Source organism: Callithrix jacchus, chromosome 11 (genome assembly GCF_049354715.1).
Source record: "Callithrix jacchus isolate 240 chromosome 11, calJac240_pri, whole genome shotgun sequence".
Lineage (NCBI taxonomy): Eukaryota > Metazoa > Chordata > Mammalia > Primates > Cebidae > Callithrix > Callithrix jacchus.
Genome location: NC_133512.1, coordinates 12,159,550 through 12,177,678, shown reverse-complemented (window position 1 = coordinate 12,177,678; position 18,129 = coordinate 12,159,550). Strand labels below are relative to the sequence as shown.

Genomic DNA, 18,129 nt, shown 5'->3' with positions numbered 1-18,129 from the left:
ATGAAATTCATCTTGGAAAAATGCAAACTCAATCTGGGCACAAGTAATCAAAAACATAAGTAAGAGATGGACAGGAATAGCCATGGGTCGCCGGGAGCAGGGAGGGAGGCTGCAGCCCCCAGGGCAGCGGAAAGGCCCGGCCTGGCCGGAAGTGGTCCCGTCGTAAAGGTGGCTGTGCAGCCTTCTGACTTTCTGGGAGGCAGTCTCAGAGGAAGGAGGGGAGGCTGGGGACTTGGACTTCTGGGAACCCCTAAACCAAGTTTATTGGAACAGCTCACCCAAAACAGAGGGCTGAGGTCTCTACTTCCTGACAGAGGCCTGTGGCCCCCATTCACCCACCCAGACCCGGGCCCTGCCCACAGCTGCCCAGGCCTGCCTTCACCCTCCCCTCTCTCAGCATTCCCTGGGCCTGTGCTCCTAGGGGAGGCCATGGAGCAGGCTGAGCAGGCACCGTGGACCTCTCCAGAGAGAACTCCAGACTCAGAGCCAGGAGGGGAGGCTGGGTGTGTGTCTTGGCTCTGCTGCTCAGACAGAGGCTCTTCATCCACAGAATGAGAATGAAAACTTACATTCCCTCCCTCCCTGCCTGCCTTCCAAATAATTCATGCCCTCTGTAGAAATTTTAGAAAGTACAAACAAAATGAAAAACGTTCAAATCACCCGCAATTCCACTAACCAGTGCAAACAATTGCTTAGCCTTGCTGCCTCTATATTTTCCATGTATGGCATATATATGTATGTTTTTACAAAACAGCCTCACGTTGTACATACAGCTGTCTGCTTTCATCAGGTAACCATGTCAGGTCTTCTCGTGCCACTGAATGTGGCCACACAGCACCAGTTTTTGTTTTGTTTTGTTTTGTTTTGTTTTTTGAGAGGAAGTCTTGCTCTGTCACCCAGGTTGGAGTACAGTGGCACAATCTTGGCTCACTGCAACCTCCACTCCTGGGTTCAAGCAAATCTCCTGCCTCAGCCTCCCAAGTAGCTGGGATTACAGGCACCTGCCACCATGGCTGGCTAATTTTTGTATTTTTAGTAGAGATGGGGTTTCTCCAAGTTGGCCAGGCTGGTCTCAAACTTCTGACCTCAGGTGATCTGCCCACCCTGGCCTCCCAAAGTGCTGGGATTACAGGTGTGAGCCACCGTGCCTGGCCAGCACCAGTTTTTAAAAGTCAGGCTGATTGCCATATAGTTACCATATTGTCAGGTTCACCCTTTTCAGTTCATAGTTCTATGAATTTGGCAAACACAGCCCTGTAACCTGTAACTCCCACCACAGTCAAGACAGAGGACCTCCCATCACCCCCAGATGCTTTCAAAGCCCTCTGGAGTCAACGCCTGCTTCCAGCCTTGCCCATCACTGGTCTGTTTTCTGTCCTATAGTTTTGCCTTTTCCAAGTTATCATATAAATGGGATCAGAGCATACGTGGCTCCTGCCAGTTAGCATGAGGCACTGAAGACTCACCCAGCTGCTGCATCACCAGTTCCCTTCATCTCAACATGCCTGAGCATTCCAAGGAATGGACCCACCAGTGTGTGAAGCCGTTCCCTGGGTGAAGAACATCCGGAGTGTTCACAGTTTTGGGTGATTAAGAGTAAAACCTCACAGATTCATTTTTAACGGCTGCATAATATTCCACAGTATGAACACTGCAACATTTACCCACCAGCTCTTGGTCGCTCAATAATGAGGTGGTTCTCAGCTTTTACTTTTACACACATAAACTTCTTGTCAGGGTCTCCCTCTTCCTGAAGGCTCCCCACCCTCTAGAGCAGTGAGTCTCAAGCTTGGCCACATCAGTCACTGGGGAGCTTTAAAATTGCCCATGTCAGCCAGGTGCAGTGGCTCATGCCTATAATCCCAGCACTTTGGGAGGCTCTGATGGGAGGACTGCTTGAGGCCAGGAGTTTGAGAACTGCCTGGACAATATAGTAAGATCCCTGCCTCTACAAAAAATAATCTTAAAAAGTTAGCCAGGTGTGGTGGCACATGCCTGTAGACCCAGCCACTCAGGAATCTGAGGCAGAAGTACCAGTTGAGCCCAAGAGCCAAGAATGATTGTACCATTGCACTCCAGCCTGGGTGACAGAGCAAGACCTTGTCCCTAATAATATTAAATGCCAGTGCCCAAGCCATATCCAGGCCAATTAAACTGGACTGTTTGAGGAGGACCTGGGCATAAATATTATCTGGAGCTCTTAGGTGCACCCTGCTCCACTGTACTCTGGAGAGGGGATGGTCTGGGCCTGGGGGTGGCCACTGCTGCCCCTCAGCAGTCACTTTCCCTCCCCAAACCCACTCCTCACTGCCTTCCCACAGTGACCACCACAGACCAGTATGGGGAACCAGGCCCACTCCAGATGGAAACCCAAAGACAATTTCCAATGTGCAGGGGATAATCTAACCATCTTTCCAGTGGGATCTTTTCCATAGCTCAAGGGCCAGCCTCTGAAAAAGGTAACTCCTTCCAGGTGCCTCTTGGACACACACAAGTCCTAACCTGCCCTAGGGACTGTGTCTCTTGCTTAAGCTGCAAAAGCTACCTCCAGTCCTGGGAATATTCTTGACCCTAGTATGGCTCCCCCTGTGCCCCACCCCCATCTTCCATCCAGTGGGACACCCTCCCTCCTCCCTTCTCCAGCAGGTATACCCTCAACATCCTCAAGTGGGGATCCCTCCCCATCCATCCTTCAGCAAGGACACCCCTTTCTCCATGTTCTCCAATGGGGACATGGTTGTAGCAGATAAAGTTTCATAATTGCAGGGCCAGACAAGCAAGGAAGATGAACGATAATTCTCAAAACCACCTCCCCCAGAATTCAGAGGCTAGGGTTGTTTTTTTTTTGTTTGTTTTTTTTGAGACAGAGTTTCTCTCTTATTGCCCAGGCTGGAGTGCAGTGCAATGGATCTTGGCTCACGGTAACCTCCACCTCCTGGGTTCAAGCAATCCTCCTGCCTCAGTCTCCTGAGTAGCTGGGATTACAGGTATATGCCACCACATCTGGCTAATTTTGCATTTTTAGTAGAGATGGGGTTTCTCCATGTTGGTCAGGCTAGTCTCTGACTCTCGACCTCAGGTGATCCACCTCCCAAAGCGCTGGGATTACAGGTATGAGCCACCATGCCTGGCCGAGGCTAGGGTTTTTAAGGGTGCTTTGGCAGGCAGGGACGGAGGAACTGAGACAATTGGTTGGCAGAGGATGAAATCACAGAGGTGTCAAAACTATCTTCAAGCAGCTGAGTCAGTTTCTTGGTGTGGTGTGGGTCACTGGTCCAGGTGGTGTCGCTTGGACTGCTAATATTCTAAACCTGGAAAATATCTCAAAGTTCTTTAGGTTTCATAATATTTATTATTTTTTTTTTTTAGACAGAGTCTTGCTCTGTCTCCCAGGCTTAAGTGCAGTGGAGTAATCTTGGCTCCCTGCAACCTCCATTTCCTGGGTTCACGCGATTCTCCTGTTTCAGCCTCCCAAGTAGCTGGAATTACAGGCATGTGTCACCATGGCCAGCTAATTTTTTTGCATTTTTAGGGAGATGGGGTTTCACCATGTTGGCCAGGCTGGTCTCAAACTCCTGTGCTCGGATTACAGGTGTGAGCCACCGTGCCCAGCCTTTATATGAGCAGTTGGAGAAGTTCGAAATCTTGCTGTTTCTGGCTAAGTAACTCCAGGGTAGTAAGCACTACAGAAAAGCAAGCTAAGTGAGCAATGGCAGGTCACTGTTTATGCCCATTCTTTAGCAAAGTTCAGGCCCCATCACAATTCTAACCTTGTCTTATGAATGTGTTTTCAATCTCTGAACAAGGAGGGGGTCAGTTTTCCTTGCCTTTAATTATAAACTAAATTCCTGGCTGGGCGTGGTGGCTCATGCCTGTAATCCAAGCACTTTGGAGGCCAAGGCAGGTGGATCACCTGAGGTCGGGAGTTCAAGACCAGCCTGACCAACATGGTAAAACCCCGTCTTTAAAAAAAAAAAAAAAAAAAATATATATATATATATGAAGAAAAAAACACTAAATTCCTCTCATGGTTATGTTGGCCTCTGCACTACAAGAAGTAAAAAAAAGAAAGAAAGAAAAAAAAACAATTTAGCGTGTGAGGTTAGAAGAAGGAGTCGGTCATGGGTCATGTTAGATTTCTCTTATGACTTATAATTCTGCAAAGGTAGTTTCACCTCCACGGCAGGCCACCTCTCCCTGGGTACAGGGCCCATCTTCGTCCTGCATAGCAGGCAAGTCCCTCTCTCTCTCCACCTCCTCACCCGATTTTGCCCCCTCTGACCCATCTTCTTGACTCTTTCGACCCAATGTTGTCCTAGCAGACACTTTGCAGCAACGACTCAGAAGGCCTGGCTGATTTCTAAGCCAGTTGGTTTCTTCCAGGGTCAGTTGGATGAGATTCTTTGCACAAATATTTTTGCACAGTTGCCCAGTGTTTTAGGTACTCAGCTCTGATAGACTATTTAAAGCTGCCTCTGCCTTCCTGGGAGAGAACAAGGGCTCCAAGGGAAGCCCAGGTGCTCTGGCCAGACAGAGGACATTAAGAGGAATGGAAATGGTTTTAGGTGATAGACGGCTAGAGGAATCTTCCCCGGGGATATTCCAGCAGAGCCTCCTCCTTGAGGAGGGTAGAAGCCAGATCCACAGATGAAAAACATGGGCTCTGACCCTGAGAGCCTGCCCATCCCTGCTGGCACAAGGGGAGGGTGGGGAGAGAGGGACCACACGCAGGCCTCCTGGCTTCTGTGAGTGGGTTCTGAGGCCCAAGAAGCTCTACAGACCTGAAGAGGTAGATAAATTAGGAAGCTGGGAGATGTCATGTGCTCTGCTCCCCTCAGCCCTGTGATGTGAGTGAAGAGATGGGCAAGAGCCAGCCCACTAAAGATGTCAGAGAGGGACCAAAGAAAAAGGATAGGCGCTCAGGGTGTGTGGGGCTCAAGACTGAGGACCCTGGGGCAGTGATAAGGAGAGGCATGAGAAGGGGGTTGCATCTGATCTGGCCTAGCCCATCAGTCAGGCTGAGCAGTGCCGCACAGAGATTACAAATGGGGTATTTCTAAATAAGATGGACAGAAGACTTGATATTGTCAAGACATCAGTTTTTCCCAGCTTTATCTATAGATTCAATGCAAGCCCAATCTTGGAAAAGGAATTGCTGGATCAATGTGTATGATTTTGTTTTCATTTTGTAGGACGTGGTTGCCACATTGGCTTCCAGAGTCCATCCTGCAGATTGCAGATTCCCTCACTGCTTCAACATGTGTGATCAAGTTTTTTGAACATTTGATAAACCTAGAGCTGAAGACACTCTCATTTAGGTATTCTGTAACAACTGGACAATGTGGGCACTCTGGTCATAAATTTATTGACCAGGATTTCTTCTGAGAATCATCTACTTGAGTTTCTTTGCTAATTTTCTTCCACGTCTTCTTATCTATGGGCAATCTGATAAGATTATTATGATTATGAGATCTTAATTCGAAAATATGTCACACTTTATCCCCCCGGTTTATCTTTTGACTTTAATCACATTTAAAAATTGTCTGTAGTCCAGTTTATCATTCTTTTCCTTTAGTGTTTCCAAGTTTATTGTGATATTTAGAAGATTAAAAACATTCACTGACTTTTTTCCAGTACATTTTTGGTTTCCTTTTTAAATGGAAATGTTTGACCCATCTGGAATTTATTCTGGTGTTAAGAAATGAGGAAGGGCACCAAATTCTATTTTTCCAAATGGCCCGCCAGTTGTCCTAATGCCATTCGACTGAAAAATCTTTCAGTGTTTGAAGCCCCCGCCCCACCAGCGCATTGGAAACCCTCGTATCGGTCCCGCGGCCGCCGACTTCCGTGTGACAGTCTCGAACGCAGAGGAACCAGGCAGGACCCGCACGCGTCGGACCCTCACGCGTCCGACCCGAGCCGCCAGCTCAACCCGACCCGCCCCCTGCGCGGAGGACGCAGCCCACCCCGCCCCGCCCGGGCCTAGGTCCCAGTCCACCCGCACAGGCAGAGGACGCCCCCTTGACCCCGCCTCCTCCACCTATTCAACACCCTCCCCACCCCTCTCCAGTCCCGCCTCCTCCAGGAGGCCCGTGGGGCTGAGCAACGCTTTCGGAGAGAGTAATTTAAATAAAAGGCGTGTCCTATGGTATTTGCATGGAGGCGGGGCTTCCGGAGCTGCCGGGACACCCAATCCTGTAGGATCCCGGACCCTCCCCAGCGCTCCGATTGGCCCAGGTCGCGAGTCCCACGGAGAGGCTCATTTGCATAGGGCGAGGCCACGTCCTCTTCCAGCCGGCACCCGCCCGCCCTCTTCCGCCAGTCTCACTGTGACTTCCTTCCGTCTTCCTCCGTATTTCCCTCTGCGTTCACACTGCGCTGCCGGCGGCTGTGGTCCCGATGCTCCCCAAACGGCGGCGAGCGCGGGTCGGCTCCCCTAGCGGCGATGCCGCTTCCTCCGCGCTGCCTTCCACGCGCTTCCCCGGCGTCGCCATCTACCTGGTCGAGCCTCACATGGGTCGCAGCCGCCGGGCCTTCCTCACACGCCTGGCCCGCTCCAAAGGCTTCCGCGTCCTCGACTCCTGCAGGTGCGGGGCGGCGCGGGCGCAGCGAGGTCTTCCGTGGGCAGCCCTGTCGCGGGGCGCGGGAGGTCTGCGTTCAGGGTGCAGAGCCGCAGGAGATGACTTAGCGGCGTCCCTGGCGTGAGGCTGGCCAATTTACTCTCGCCTGGCCCGGAAGGCGTCTTGGCAGCAGAGGATGTTGAGGTCGCAAATTGGAAATGACTTGCACCCAGCCGCCGGGGGCAGCGGCACCTGCGGTTTGGGATTTTTTTTTTTTTTTTTTTTTTTAATGAGACAGAGTTGCCCAGGCTGGAGTGCAGTGGCGGGCTCTCGGCTCACTGCAACCTCCGGCTCCCGGTTCAAGCGATTCGCCTGCCTCAGCCTCCCGAGTAGCTGGGATTACAGGCATGCGCCTCACGCCCATCGGCTAATTTTGTGTTTTTAGTAGAGACGGGGTTTCTGACTCAGGCTGGTCTCCCTGACCAGGTGAGATCCCCCTGACCTCAGGTGATCTGCCCGCCTTAGCCTCCCAAAGTGCTTCCCCGGCGTCTCACAGGCGTGAGTCACTGCGCCCGGCCTGGTTTGGATTTTAGGTTTGCTGTGGCACCTCGTGATGTGTGACCTTTCCCTGAGCCTCCATCTCCTCTTCTGTAGAGTGCTATTAATTAGGGCCAGGAGTGTTTAAAAGGATCACTTGGAGAATCAAAACCAGACGTCAGGAGTAATTAATAAGCAGTTGTGTTTGCTAACGGCCCTTCTGCCTGGGCCAAGTCCCACCTGTGAGTGAGACTGCTCAGGAGACCCGGAGCCCTTAGGCTCCTCTGTCTTCAGGTCTGAGTAGGGAGGGAACCAAGAAGAGAAAAAATGGCCGCTACAGAGACAACACCCAGAGCAAGGGAGCTGGGGGTGGCCCCTAGTTTGGAGGTTGAGAGCGCAAGCGAACCCGGGGTTAGTATACCCCTACAGTTGTGTTTGGTTTTTTAATGTTGTCCGGGATCAGTAGTACACCAGACCCACTCAGGAGAGGATGCTGACAGCAGCTTAGTGTAGGAGGCACTATCTTTGTACCAAACAACCCCACAGGGTAAATATGTTTTCTCTGCTCTACAGAAGAGGAAATCAAAGGATAGATACGTGGCTTGCCCAAGAGCAAAACAAGTATGTGGCAGAGCTGGGGTTCAGACCCAGTCAGGCTCCTGCATCTCTGCTGAAACCCCTGCTCTTAGATGACGACCACCTGGTCCTGACCCCTAAGGAATTCCTTTCTCTGAGATGGAGAGGGAGGGAGAGAGCACAAGATTGGGCTGTGCTTGTGAGGGTGGCCAAGGCAGAGAACTACAGTTCCGAGGGCTGAGTGTTCATCTACCGGGAGGAGGTGCTGTTTGCAGGATGAATGGGCACTCACCATTCAAGAATGAAGCCTTGGAGGTATAGAGCCAACCAAGGAGGGCTCTGGGCCTCACCCTCCTCCTCCTCCTCTTCCTTTTCCCTTTTCTTCCTCTTCTCCTTTCCCCTCCCCTGCACTAGCTCCGAAGTGACACATGTTGTGATGGAACAGATCTCAGCAGAGGAGGCCATCAGCTGGCAGGAGCGCAGGATGGCAGCTGCTCCCCCGGGTTGCAGCCCCCCAGCTCTGCTGGACATAAGCTGGTTCACAGAGAGCCTGGCAGCTGGGCAGCCTGTACCTGTAGAGTGCCGGCACCGCCTGGAGGTGAGCTGGGTGGAAGACTAGAGTTGGGGCTACAGTGAAAGCCCCAGCGTAGACCTTTGCTCAGCTGGGACAGGTGACATGGCAGCATTGCCTCAATGTCCTTCGGAGGAGGTGAACAGTGAGGACTCTACCCAGATCACCAGGGGCCACCTAGAAGCCAGTAGAGTAGCAGGGGCTGAGGGAGCCAGGCCATCCTAGCTTCTGTTCTCACTACTGGTGCAAATTCTGGGGTCCCTTATTTTTACCTTCTTCAGGCCTTTCTTCCTCACCAAGCAGATGACACGGCAACTCTGAGTAGGATGACCCATGGATCAGCAGGAGCCTGTCCTCAGGATGCTGTAAGGCTCCCAGCCTCTGACACGTGGGCTCAGGGCCAGGTTGCCTGTGTTTAAATCCTGGCCTACGCTGTGAGCCATGGTCATGGGACAAGCTCCCTAGCCTCCAAGGCCTCAGCATCGCTAGCCTACTTGCTTGTGAGGATTGGGGCGATGGAGCACATGTGTCATGTGCAGCACCAGGAGAAGTGGCCAGAGAGCTGGCAGATATGACTGCTGCTACCCTGCTGTGAGGAGCCCTGTCCACAGCCTATTCTGCAGGGTGGCGCCTCCCTTGGCCCCATGCCTCTGGTGTTTTTTTGTCCTCCTCTGTCCCTTGAGCTCCAGAGGGCCTGAGTTGGACACCCCAGGAGAAGCAAGGCCCAGGTACGGCCTGGCTCTCCTGCCAGCCCTGCAGCCTCATGGCAGCCTGCTTCTTGTACATCCCCAGGTGGCCGGGCCCGGGAAGGGACCTCCAAGCCCAGCATGGATGCCTACCTATGCCTGCCAGCGCCCCACGCCCCTCACACACCACAATACTAGCCTCACAGTGAGCTACTTCTGAGACTTGGCCAGCCCTGAGGATTGGGGACGAGGGTACGGATGGGTGGTAGCTGGCTGGTTGGAGCTGCCCACCCTGCCACTTACCTAGGGCCCCTCCCTGCAGGAGGCTCTGGAGACACTGGCGGAGGCGGCGGGCTTCGAAGGCAGTGAGGGCCGCCTCCTCGCCTTCTGCAGAGCGGCCTCAGTGCTCAAAGCCCTTCCCAGCCCTGTCACAACACTGAGCCAGCTGCAGGGGCTGCCCCAGCTTGGAGAACACTCCTCTAGGGTTGTCCAGGTAGGTGCTTGCCATCCTGAGCAGGGTGAGTGGGTGGGTGGGGAGGCTGGTGAGACAGCAGAGGGTGCTGTGGGGGCAGGTGGGGACAGACAGACATGGGTGCTGACACTGCTCTAAGGCCTCAACAAGCCACCCTCTGTGCTCAGAATCCTCCTGTGCACATCAGCCATTTACCCCTGGGTGGCTGAGAGGACCCAGTGAATGGCGCTGCAGGGGGCCTGGCAGGGCTGGGGTGACGCTGTTGTCATTGTCATGAGTCCCAGACTGCCCTCCACAGTGGGATGGAAGAGCGCACCCTGAGCGTGAGCATCTCTTTGCAGCGCCCAATGTGTTGAGTTGTCCTTTAGCTCACTTTCATCACAAGAATACGTAGTGACAGAAAATGCTTTTAAAAGAGGTAGTAATGAATTCACATGCTTTGAAAAGCAGATATTTATGTGTCTTGGGACTTATTCAACTAAGAGATGATCGGCGTTACCTGGAATCTCAGCTGTTTTAACTCCAGGAGCCCCAGCCTCCCAGCTGTGTGGCAGCAACTTTGGTCCCCTCTCTGAGCACAGTTTGCATTTCCAGGTCGCACTGGACCCTGACCCCACAAAGCCATCTCTGCAGGGTGTTGGAGGAGACTGCCTCAGTCCTTGGGCCCCCAGCCCTGACCCTAACTCCCTGCCTTTCTCTTTCTCCCCATGCCCTTAAGCTTAAGAGTTCTGCTTTGTTCCCTCCCCCAGGAGCTGCTGGAGCATGGAGTGTGTGAGGAGGTGGAGAGAGTTCGAAGCTCAGAGAGGTACCAGACCATGAAGGTGCGTGGGACAGGGCTGGGGCCTGCCCCTGGAATGTCCTGCCCTGGAAATGACAGCACAGTCCACACCATGTATGGGAAGGCAAGCTGGGGCAGCTGACCCAGCCCAAGGGTCAGAGAAGGTCTTGCTGAGGAAGTGGCAGCTAGGCTGACACCTGATAGGCACAAGGCAGCCAAGTGGAGACAGGCAAGGAAGAAGCTTGTTTTGAGGTCAGAATTTTCTAGATCACTCAGCACCATCTGGCTTTTGGGGGTTTGTGTTTTTTATTTTGTTTTTGAGACAGGGTCTCGCTCTGTCACCCGGGCTGGAGTATAGTGGTGTAATTACAGCTCACTGCAGCCTCAACTTCCTGGGCTCAAACCATCCTCCCACTTCTGGCTCTGGAGTAGCTGGGGCTACAGGCATGTACCACCACACCAGAGTGATGTTTTTAAAAAGAGTTTCTCGTCAAGATGGGCTCTTGGTGATGTTGTCCAAGCTGGTCTCAAACCTCCATGCTCAAATGATTCTCCTGCCTTGGCACCCAGTGTTGGGATTACAGGCATGAGTCACTGCGATCTGCCTTGACTCTTTTTGATGGAATTTTTTTTTTTTTTTTTTTTTTTTGAGACGGAGTTTCGCTCTTGTTACCCAGGCTGGAGTGCAATGGCACAATCTTGGCTCACCGCAACCTCCGCCTGCTGGGTTCAAGCAATTTTCCTGCCTCAGCCTCCTGAGTAGCTGGGACTACAGGCGTGCGCCACCATGCCCAGCTGATTTTTGTATTTTTAGTAGAGACGAGGTTTCACCACGTTGACCAGGATGGTCTCCATCTCTTGACCTCGTGATCCACCTGCCTCAGCCTCCCAAAGTGCTGGGATTATAGGCGTGAGCCACCTCGCCCGGCCTTGGAATGTTCTTAAGTATATTACATGCTGTGGCATCTTAAACAGAGCACACCGAGCCAAATGTAACCTTTGCTTGGGTGCTGCCACTGAGTGCCGGCCTTGCCCTTGCCTGCTTGCTGTAGGACCTTGCGTGTGATTTTCTCAGTGTTGTCAGCCTGGCTGTCTCCCTCTGTTTCTGCTGCTCCTGATCTGATAGGAAATGCTGTCTGAGCTCTTTTGAATGCATTGGATGTGCCTGCTCTGACACCCTTCTGCCAACTGGCTTTGTAGCTGGAGGTGTCACAGTGGTGGCCATATGGGTAACTGTCAGTGAAGTGTGGCTTCCTGGGTGGATGGGGCCGGGGGAGGTCACACAGAATGTTGTCAGGATTGACAGGGAGGGCTTCAAAGAGAGGAGTCTTGAGCAATGTGTGAAGGATAAATGGGCTCAAATATGCAGGGAAAAGGGTAAGGGGCACTGGCAGGGACAGGGGACCAGATAAGTGTGACCACCGTGGTGAGTGCGGGAGTGAGGGGTCTGGAGAAGATGAGACACCCTTAAAGTGGAGGGGGGTTAGTGAGTGCTTTCACACTCAGCCCCAGACCAGAAGGCACCTCGGCTGCCAGAAAATTACATTAGTAATTAGAAGTTCATTAACAATATAATTGGGTGAATCTCATCATTTTTAGTTGGGATTCTGTGGGTTATGAGTGATAGTGACCCACCCCACATCCTTGGTCCACAGAATCAAGGAAAGGAGGGCCAGCAGAGAGCCCAGGATGGTAGGGCTGTGCCAGTCTGCAGGAGAACTGGGCTCAGCGACCTAGGTATCACCAGGCCACTCCTCCTCCCCTCTGCCCCTGCACTGTGGCTTTACCCTCTCTTGCCGTGCACCAGCTTCCTCCACCAGTTGGAAATGTGGCTACAAGAGGTGCTGGTGCTCGGCTGCCGCAGGCTACAGCCTCCACCGCTGCGTGGGCCTGCTCGTAGTCTCAGATCCAGATTCCTAGGGAGGGTCTCCTAGTGGCTGACCTGAAGCAGGTGACATGCTTGGGCTGGGGCCCACGCTGCGTGGGAAGATGTGTGAGTGCCCCAGCCAGCCCCGCCAGCTCCGCCAGCCCCGCTCCTAAATCCACCCCTTTGATTGTTAACTCCTTTTTGTTTTTTGCTGTTTGCTAAGGGGAACCACAAAACTTCGCTCAAGCTGCTGTTAGGTGGGAAAGGCATGGTTTTTCCAGTGTCTTAGGAGCCGCTTGTGCTGATGTGTTAGGGTGACTGTTTTGGTTATGTTGGAATCACAGGCTAGAGCTGTGTGAGGCCTGGGAGAGACCTTTCATAGAGGAGAACAGAGGGGTGTGTGTGGGTTTGCTCCCCGAGACAGCAGGCTGGGTAGCCAGGCTCCAGGTTTGAATCCTTGTCCTGTGGTCTAGGGCAGGTTGTGAGTGGGGACAGCGCCTGCCTGGTGCATGGTGGCTCCATGGGCCACACCATCCTGGAGCTGGTGGTTATCCAAGTCCAGCCATGAGAGCTCTGCCTGACCGGGCTATGCTCCTTTCCCTACAGCTCTTCACCCAGGTCTTCGGGGTCGGTGTGAGGACTGCTGACCGGTGGTACCGGGAAGGACTGCGAACCCTGGATGACCTCCGAGAGCAGCCCCAGAAACTGACCCAACAGCAGAAAGTGGGTGAGCCCTCCAGAGAGCCTGGGCCCTGGGCTTCCCCAGACTGCGTCCTGGATCCCCCAGCACTGACTCCCTAGAAGCAAGAGAGCAGGCTGGTGCAGAGGGCTTGATGGCAGCCTTGTGTGGTGGACTTCCTGGGGTCTCCAGGAAGTGCAGTCAGGATCTAGCACAGCCCTTTCTCAATGGATGATGCTGACCACAGCAACTGCCATGGCATGCCAGGGGCTTGTGTCACTACGTTACCTACTCGTTAGACTTCGTACTGGGGACAGCCTGGGCCTTGGGCACCCTGTCCAGTGTGGTGCCTGGTACACAGAGGCCTGCAGAGGTGGCACCATGCAGGGGAAAGAACATCAGCTTTCGAGTTTTTGGGTTTGAGTCCTGTCTTCCATTTGCCGGATAGGTGACTGTTACCCAACACTTAACCTCTCTGAGTATGTTACATTTTCTGTAAAATGGAGAAGACAGGCTGGGCACGGTGACTCACACTGTAATCCCAGCACTTTGGGAGGTTGAGGTGGGTGGATCGCTTGAGCTCAGGAGTTCAAGGCCAGTCTGGGCAACATGGTAAAACCCCATGTCTACAAGAAATACAAGAGTTAGCCAGGCATAACGGTGGATTCCTGTAGTAGCAGCTACTCACGAGGCCAAGGTACAAGATCACTTGAGCCCCAGAGGTCAAGCCTTGAGGCCAGGCGCAAGTTGCCATGAGCTGAGATCGAGCCACTGCACTCGAGCCTGAGCGACAGAGCAAGACCCTTTCTCAAAAACAAAAAAAACAAGTGGGAAGTGACAGCATGGAATTCATAAGCTTTCCTGTGAGAGCCAGCAAGAGGCAGGTGTTTAGCAGATACTCTGCTCTCTCTGCATGGCCTGTCTGGCTACTCCGGTCACACCATCTGAGACCTCCCTTGGGCTGAGGGCTCTGCTGAGGCAATCCCGCAGCCCAGCGGGCACTGCCAGCTCCACTGCCTCTTCGCAGATCTCCTCCTGGGCCACTGCCCAGTTCAGCTGTAAGTGAGACCCGCAGAGCTTGTTCCTCTTTATTGACTCTTCCCACAACGAGTAGTCAGGGATGGCTGGCAGCGTTTATGGAGGGTTCACTGTGCCAGGTGCTGCTGTCCCTCACATTTAAACCTTTCCTTGGCCAGGCGCCATGGCTCATACATAATCCCAGAACTTTGGGAGGCTGAGGCAGGTGGATCACCCGAGGTCAGGAGTTCAAGACCACCCTGGACAACATGGTGAAACCCCATCTCTACTAAAAATACTTAAGCTGGGTGTGGTGTGGGAACCCGTAATCCCAGCTACTCTAGAGGCTGAGGCAGGAGAATCACTTGAACCTGGGAGGTGGAGATTGCAGTGAGCCAGGATTGTGCCACCGCACTCCAGCCTGGGCAACAAGAGTGACTCCATCATAAACAAACCTTTCCTTCCCTGGGTGTGGGAGGCTAATAGGTGAGGAGACAGAAGTGCGTAAAATGCAGAAAGTGTTCACAGTGGCAGAGCCATCTTTCATCTTTTTACCACTTCTTGGTCCCACTTTATGCACAAGAAAACTGAGGCATCAAAAGAGATAGCCTGTGTCATGATTGTATCAACATCTGTATCCTTAAATTTGGTTGCAACATCATGGTTTTGCAAGGTGTTACCTTCTGGGGAGCTGGGTAAAAGGCACATGGGATCTCCCTGTGCTATTTATTTTTTATTTATTTATTTTTTTAAAGAGACAGGGTTTCACTATGTTGCCCAGGCTTGTCTCAAACTCCTGGGCACAAGTGATCCTCCTGCCTCAGCCTCCTGTGTAGCTGGGATTACAGGCGTGAGCCACTGCACCCAGCTTCCCTGGGCTATTTCTTTTAACTGCAAGTGAATCTACAACTGTCTCAAAATAAAAGTTTAATATTTAAAGGGGGAGAGAACATAGTATCATGCTTAGATTGGGATCTCATTTTGCTCCCTGCCCTAGCCTCACCTCTGTCCGAGGCCTCTCCCAGTCCTGCAGCCCCAGGGTGACCACCTCATGCTGGTGAGGGATGGGGGCTTGGCATGGTGGATGGGCTGGGTGAATCAGAAGGGCCGGTGCTGCCCCCAGGGCTCCAGCACCACCAGGACCTGAGCACCCCAGTTCTGCGGTCCGATGTAGATGCCCTGCAGCAGGTGGTGGAAGAAGCTGTGGGGCAGGCCACGCCTGGGGCCACCGTCACACTGACCGGCGGCTTCCGCAGGTAAGGAGGCCAGATGTGCCCCTCTGGCTTGGCTTCAGACCCCTCCCCAGTGAAGGGACCTGAGTCGGGGACCCTGAAGCAGGCCTTCCCACTTATTGGAAGGGATGGAGTCCCTGAGTCAGTGAGACTGGCCCCCTCAGGGGGAAGTTGCAGGGCCATGACGTGGACTTCCTCATCACCCACCCCAAGGAGGGCCAGGAGGCGGGGCTGCTGCCCAGCGTGATGCACTGCCTGCGGGACCAGGTGAGGGCCTCCCTGCTCCCCAAGAGCCACTGCTGGCCAATGCCACCGCTTCCTGCTCTCTCTATGCCACAGGGTGGTCCCAGCCATGCCCACCTCTCTCCACAGGGCCTCATCCTGTACCACCAGCACCAGCATAGCCGCTGGGAGTCCCCTACCCGCCTGGCCCAGCAGAGCCACATGGATGCTTTCGAGAGGAGTTTCTGCATTTTACGCCTACCACAACCTCCAGGAGCTGCTGTGGGGGGATCCCCAAGGTCCTGCCCATCCTGGAAGGCCGTGAGGGTGGACTTGGTGGTCGTACCCATCAGCCAGTTCCCTTTCGCCCTGCTTGGCTGGACTGGCTCCAAGGTAGGCAGTGTGTTGCTGGGCCACCTTGTGGGGCGGGCCCAGGCCAGCCCTGCTGAGAACAGTCCCTTCCCTGCAGCTTTTCCAGCGGGAGCTGCGCCGCTTCAGCCGGAAGGAGAAGGGCCTGTGGCTGAATAGCCATGGGCTGTTTGACCCGGAGCAGGTACATCGTTGGGGACTGGGGACAGGAAACAGCACCCATAGTCTGCTCCGTGACCCACAATCTGAATGGCCCCATACCCCACCTTGGCGCTGGGCTCTGCCTCCGCGCCAGCCTTCCTCCAGGGAAGCAGTCCTGGCCTGACTCCTGGGTCACAGAAGTCCTGCTTCTGTTGCAGAAGACATTTCTCCATGCGGCTTCAGAGGAAGACATCTTCAGACACCTGGGCCTTGAGTACCTTCCTCCAGAGCAGAGAAACGCCTGAGCCTGCCTGTTTCCCCCACTTCTACTCAGGAAATTGGGCCACCCCCAACTTGGCCACTGAATGTCTCCAGGCAGATATGCTGCCCCCAACCCCCACCTTCACCCCTCCCAAGTGGAGGAGCCCCTCTGCACCAGGGCCTGGCTCTGCCAGAGGTCAGCTGTGCCTGAGGGAATCAGTTGAGCCCCTGCTGGCGTGCTGTAGGGGGAGCTTTTGGTGCCAGCCTCATTGCTACGTGACCTTGGGTCTGCTCTTAGCCTTCACGTGGTTCACGTTCCCGCCCAGCGTGTGAGCTGGGCCCACTTCATGGAGCCTTGGCAGGGCCTGTAGTCATGAATGGCAAGTGGTTTGTTTGCCTGATGTGCAGTGTCCCATCAGTTGTACTGCAGTTAATGTGGCTCCTGTAGGGCACCCTGTCCGGAAGTTCCTGGAAGAGAGCCATGTGTCCCTGCACTGCATTTGAGCCATGATGAGGAGGCTGTCGTTCTTGACCACAAGGAGCATACTGTGGAGTGTGCTGTAGGCATCTGCACAGGGAGAGGGCCGGGGTAGGAGTTAGGAGGAAGAGAATTTTCAACTCTAGGGCGTCAGTACTCCAGTGCCCCAAGCCAGGCTCTGGGCTTCTGCCTTTAAGGCCTGTTCTCAGCAGGATCTCTCAAAAATAGGCCATCTCCTGCCACTCCTGGCTCACTGCCCTTTAATGGCTCCAAACCCTAAGTCTGCATGTGGCCCTGAGCTCTGGCATTTCTGCCAGCCCCTTTCTCCAGCCCTACTGTCCCTGAGCCGCTTCCTGCCTCACAGGCTTCCTGTTTGATGCACCCAGACTCCCTCCTCACTGCAGAAGCACTGAGGTGGGCTGGACATGGTGTCCTCCATGTCCCTCACATCCCCAGGCACACTCTGGCCTCAGGCTTTGCCCTGGCCATACCATCCACCTGGAGTGTGCCCTCCCCTTCTTCAGGCCTTAAATCAGAAGTCACTTTGTTAGGCGAGGACTTCCCAGACCACTCATTACATTAAAAAATATTTTGAAAATGAACATGCAGGGAGGTTGACTCTTTTGGGGTGCAGTTTTGCACGTGTGGGACACACCAGGTCCATCCCCAGAACACTTCTCTCACTGTCCTGTTGTGGTCACATGGTTCTCCATCCCTATAGTTTTGCTTTCTCCAGAATGTCATGTAAATGGAACCAAACTATATTCAACCTTTGGAGTGGCCTCTCCACAGCTAATGCCTTTGATGTTCCTGCCGTTTGCTGGGTGTATTGATAGTTTGTACTTTATTCCGTGCCATGTGTGTTACACGGTTTACCCATTCAACTATTGAACATCTGGGTTGCGGCTGGGAGCCGTGGCTCATGCCTGTAATCCCAGCACTTTGGGAGGCTGAGGCGGGTGGACCACTTGAGGCCAGGAGTTTGAGACCAACATGGCGAAACTGTCTCTACGGAAAATACAAAAATTAGCTGGGCATGTTGACTCACACCTGTATTGCCAGCTACTCGGGAAGCTGAAGCATAAGAATTGCTTGAACCTTGATGCCAAGGTTGCAGTGAGCTGAGATTGTGCCACTGTACTCCAGCCTGGGTGATGGAGACTGCCTAAAAAGAAAAAAGAATATCTGGGTTGTTTCCAGGATTTGGAGATTATGAATCGTACTTCTATAGACATGCAGGTACAGGTTTCTGTGTAACACATAGGTCTTCATTTCTCTTGCGTGAATAGCCAGACATAGGATTATTGGGTCATTTGGTTGTACATGTTTATTTCATAAGAGCCAAGTTGTAGCCCAGAGTGCCTTTGTCAGTTTGCAGTCCACCAGCAATGTGAGCCCCCCTGGAAGTTAAACACGTCACAGTAGGCAGCGGCTCTGTATCCCTGCCAGCACTTGATAGTTTCAGAGTTGGTTAACTTTAGCTTTTCTAGTAGGTACATAGCAGTTCAGTGTGGTTTTATTTTGCATTTCCCTAATGCCTGACAATGTTGACCATCTGTTCATGGGCTTCTACATCCTCACTGGTGAAGTGTCCGTTCAACTTTTTTTTTTTTTTTTTTTTTTTTTGAGACAGAGTTTTGCTCTTGTTGCCCAAGCTGGAGTGCACCTACCAGCCTTGGGGGT

The 18,129-nt window shown here is 53.3% G+C and overlaps 1 protein-coding gene across 8 annotated transcripts; it reads left to right on the top strand.

The window, feature by feature from the left end:
* The first annotated feature begins 6,329 nt into the window (after positions 1–6,329).
* POLM (DNA polymerase mu) lies at positions 6,330–17,044 on the top strand. 8 transcript variants are annotated; one of them, XM_035253261.3, is made up of 12 exons: positions 6,330–6,587; positions 8,088–8,271; positions 8,526–8,609; positions 9,037–9,135; positions 9,253–9,423; positions 10,152–10,223; positions 12,654–12,774; positions 14,867–14,999; positions 15,140–15,242; positions 15,348–15,590; positions 15,667–15,750; positions 15,926–17,044. In XM_035253261.3, the coding sequence occupies exons 1-12, from the start codon at positions 6,400–6,402 to the stop codon at positions 16,010–16,012; spliced, it is 1,569 nt and encodes a 522-aa protein (XP_035109152.2). In that variant the 5' UTR covers positions 6,330–6,399; the 3' UTR covers positions 16,013–17,044. The 8 variants fall into 8 exon arrangements, 7 of the variants coding, with proteins under 7 accessions (XP_035109152.2, XP_035109153.2, XP_035109155.2 ...); XM_054237023.2 differs by lacking the exon at positions 6,330–6,587 and adding an exon at positions 6,906–7,046; XR_013523845.1 differs by lacking the exon at positions 15,140–15,242.
* The last annotated feature ends 1,085 nt before the right edge of the window (positions 17,045–18,129 follow it).

What these genes read in the sequence shown, in the direction of transcription:
- POLM (XM_035253261.3), top strand. Translation starts at nt 6,400, where the DNA reads ATGCTCCCCAAACGGCGGCGAGCGCGGGTCGGCTCCCCTAGCGGCGAT. An exon ending in GAGCCTGTCCTCAGGATGCT is followed by an intron (nt 8,610 to 9,036) that starts GTAAGGCTCCCA and finishes GTACATCCCCAG; the next exon opens with GTGGCCGGGCCCGGGAAGGG. An exon ending in TGCACTGCCTGCGGGACCAG is followed by an intron (nt 15,243 to 15,347) that starts GTGAGGGCCTCC and finishes CTCTCTCCACAG; the next exon opens with GGCCTCATCCTGTACCACCA.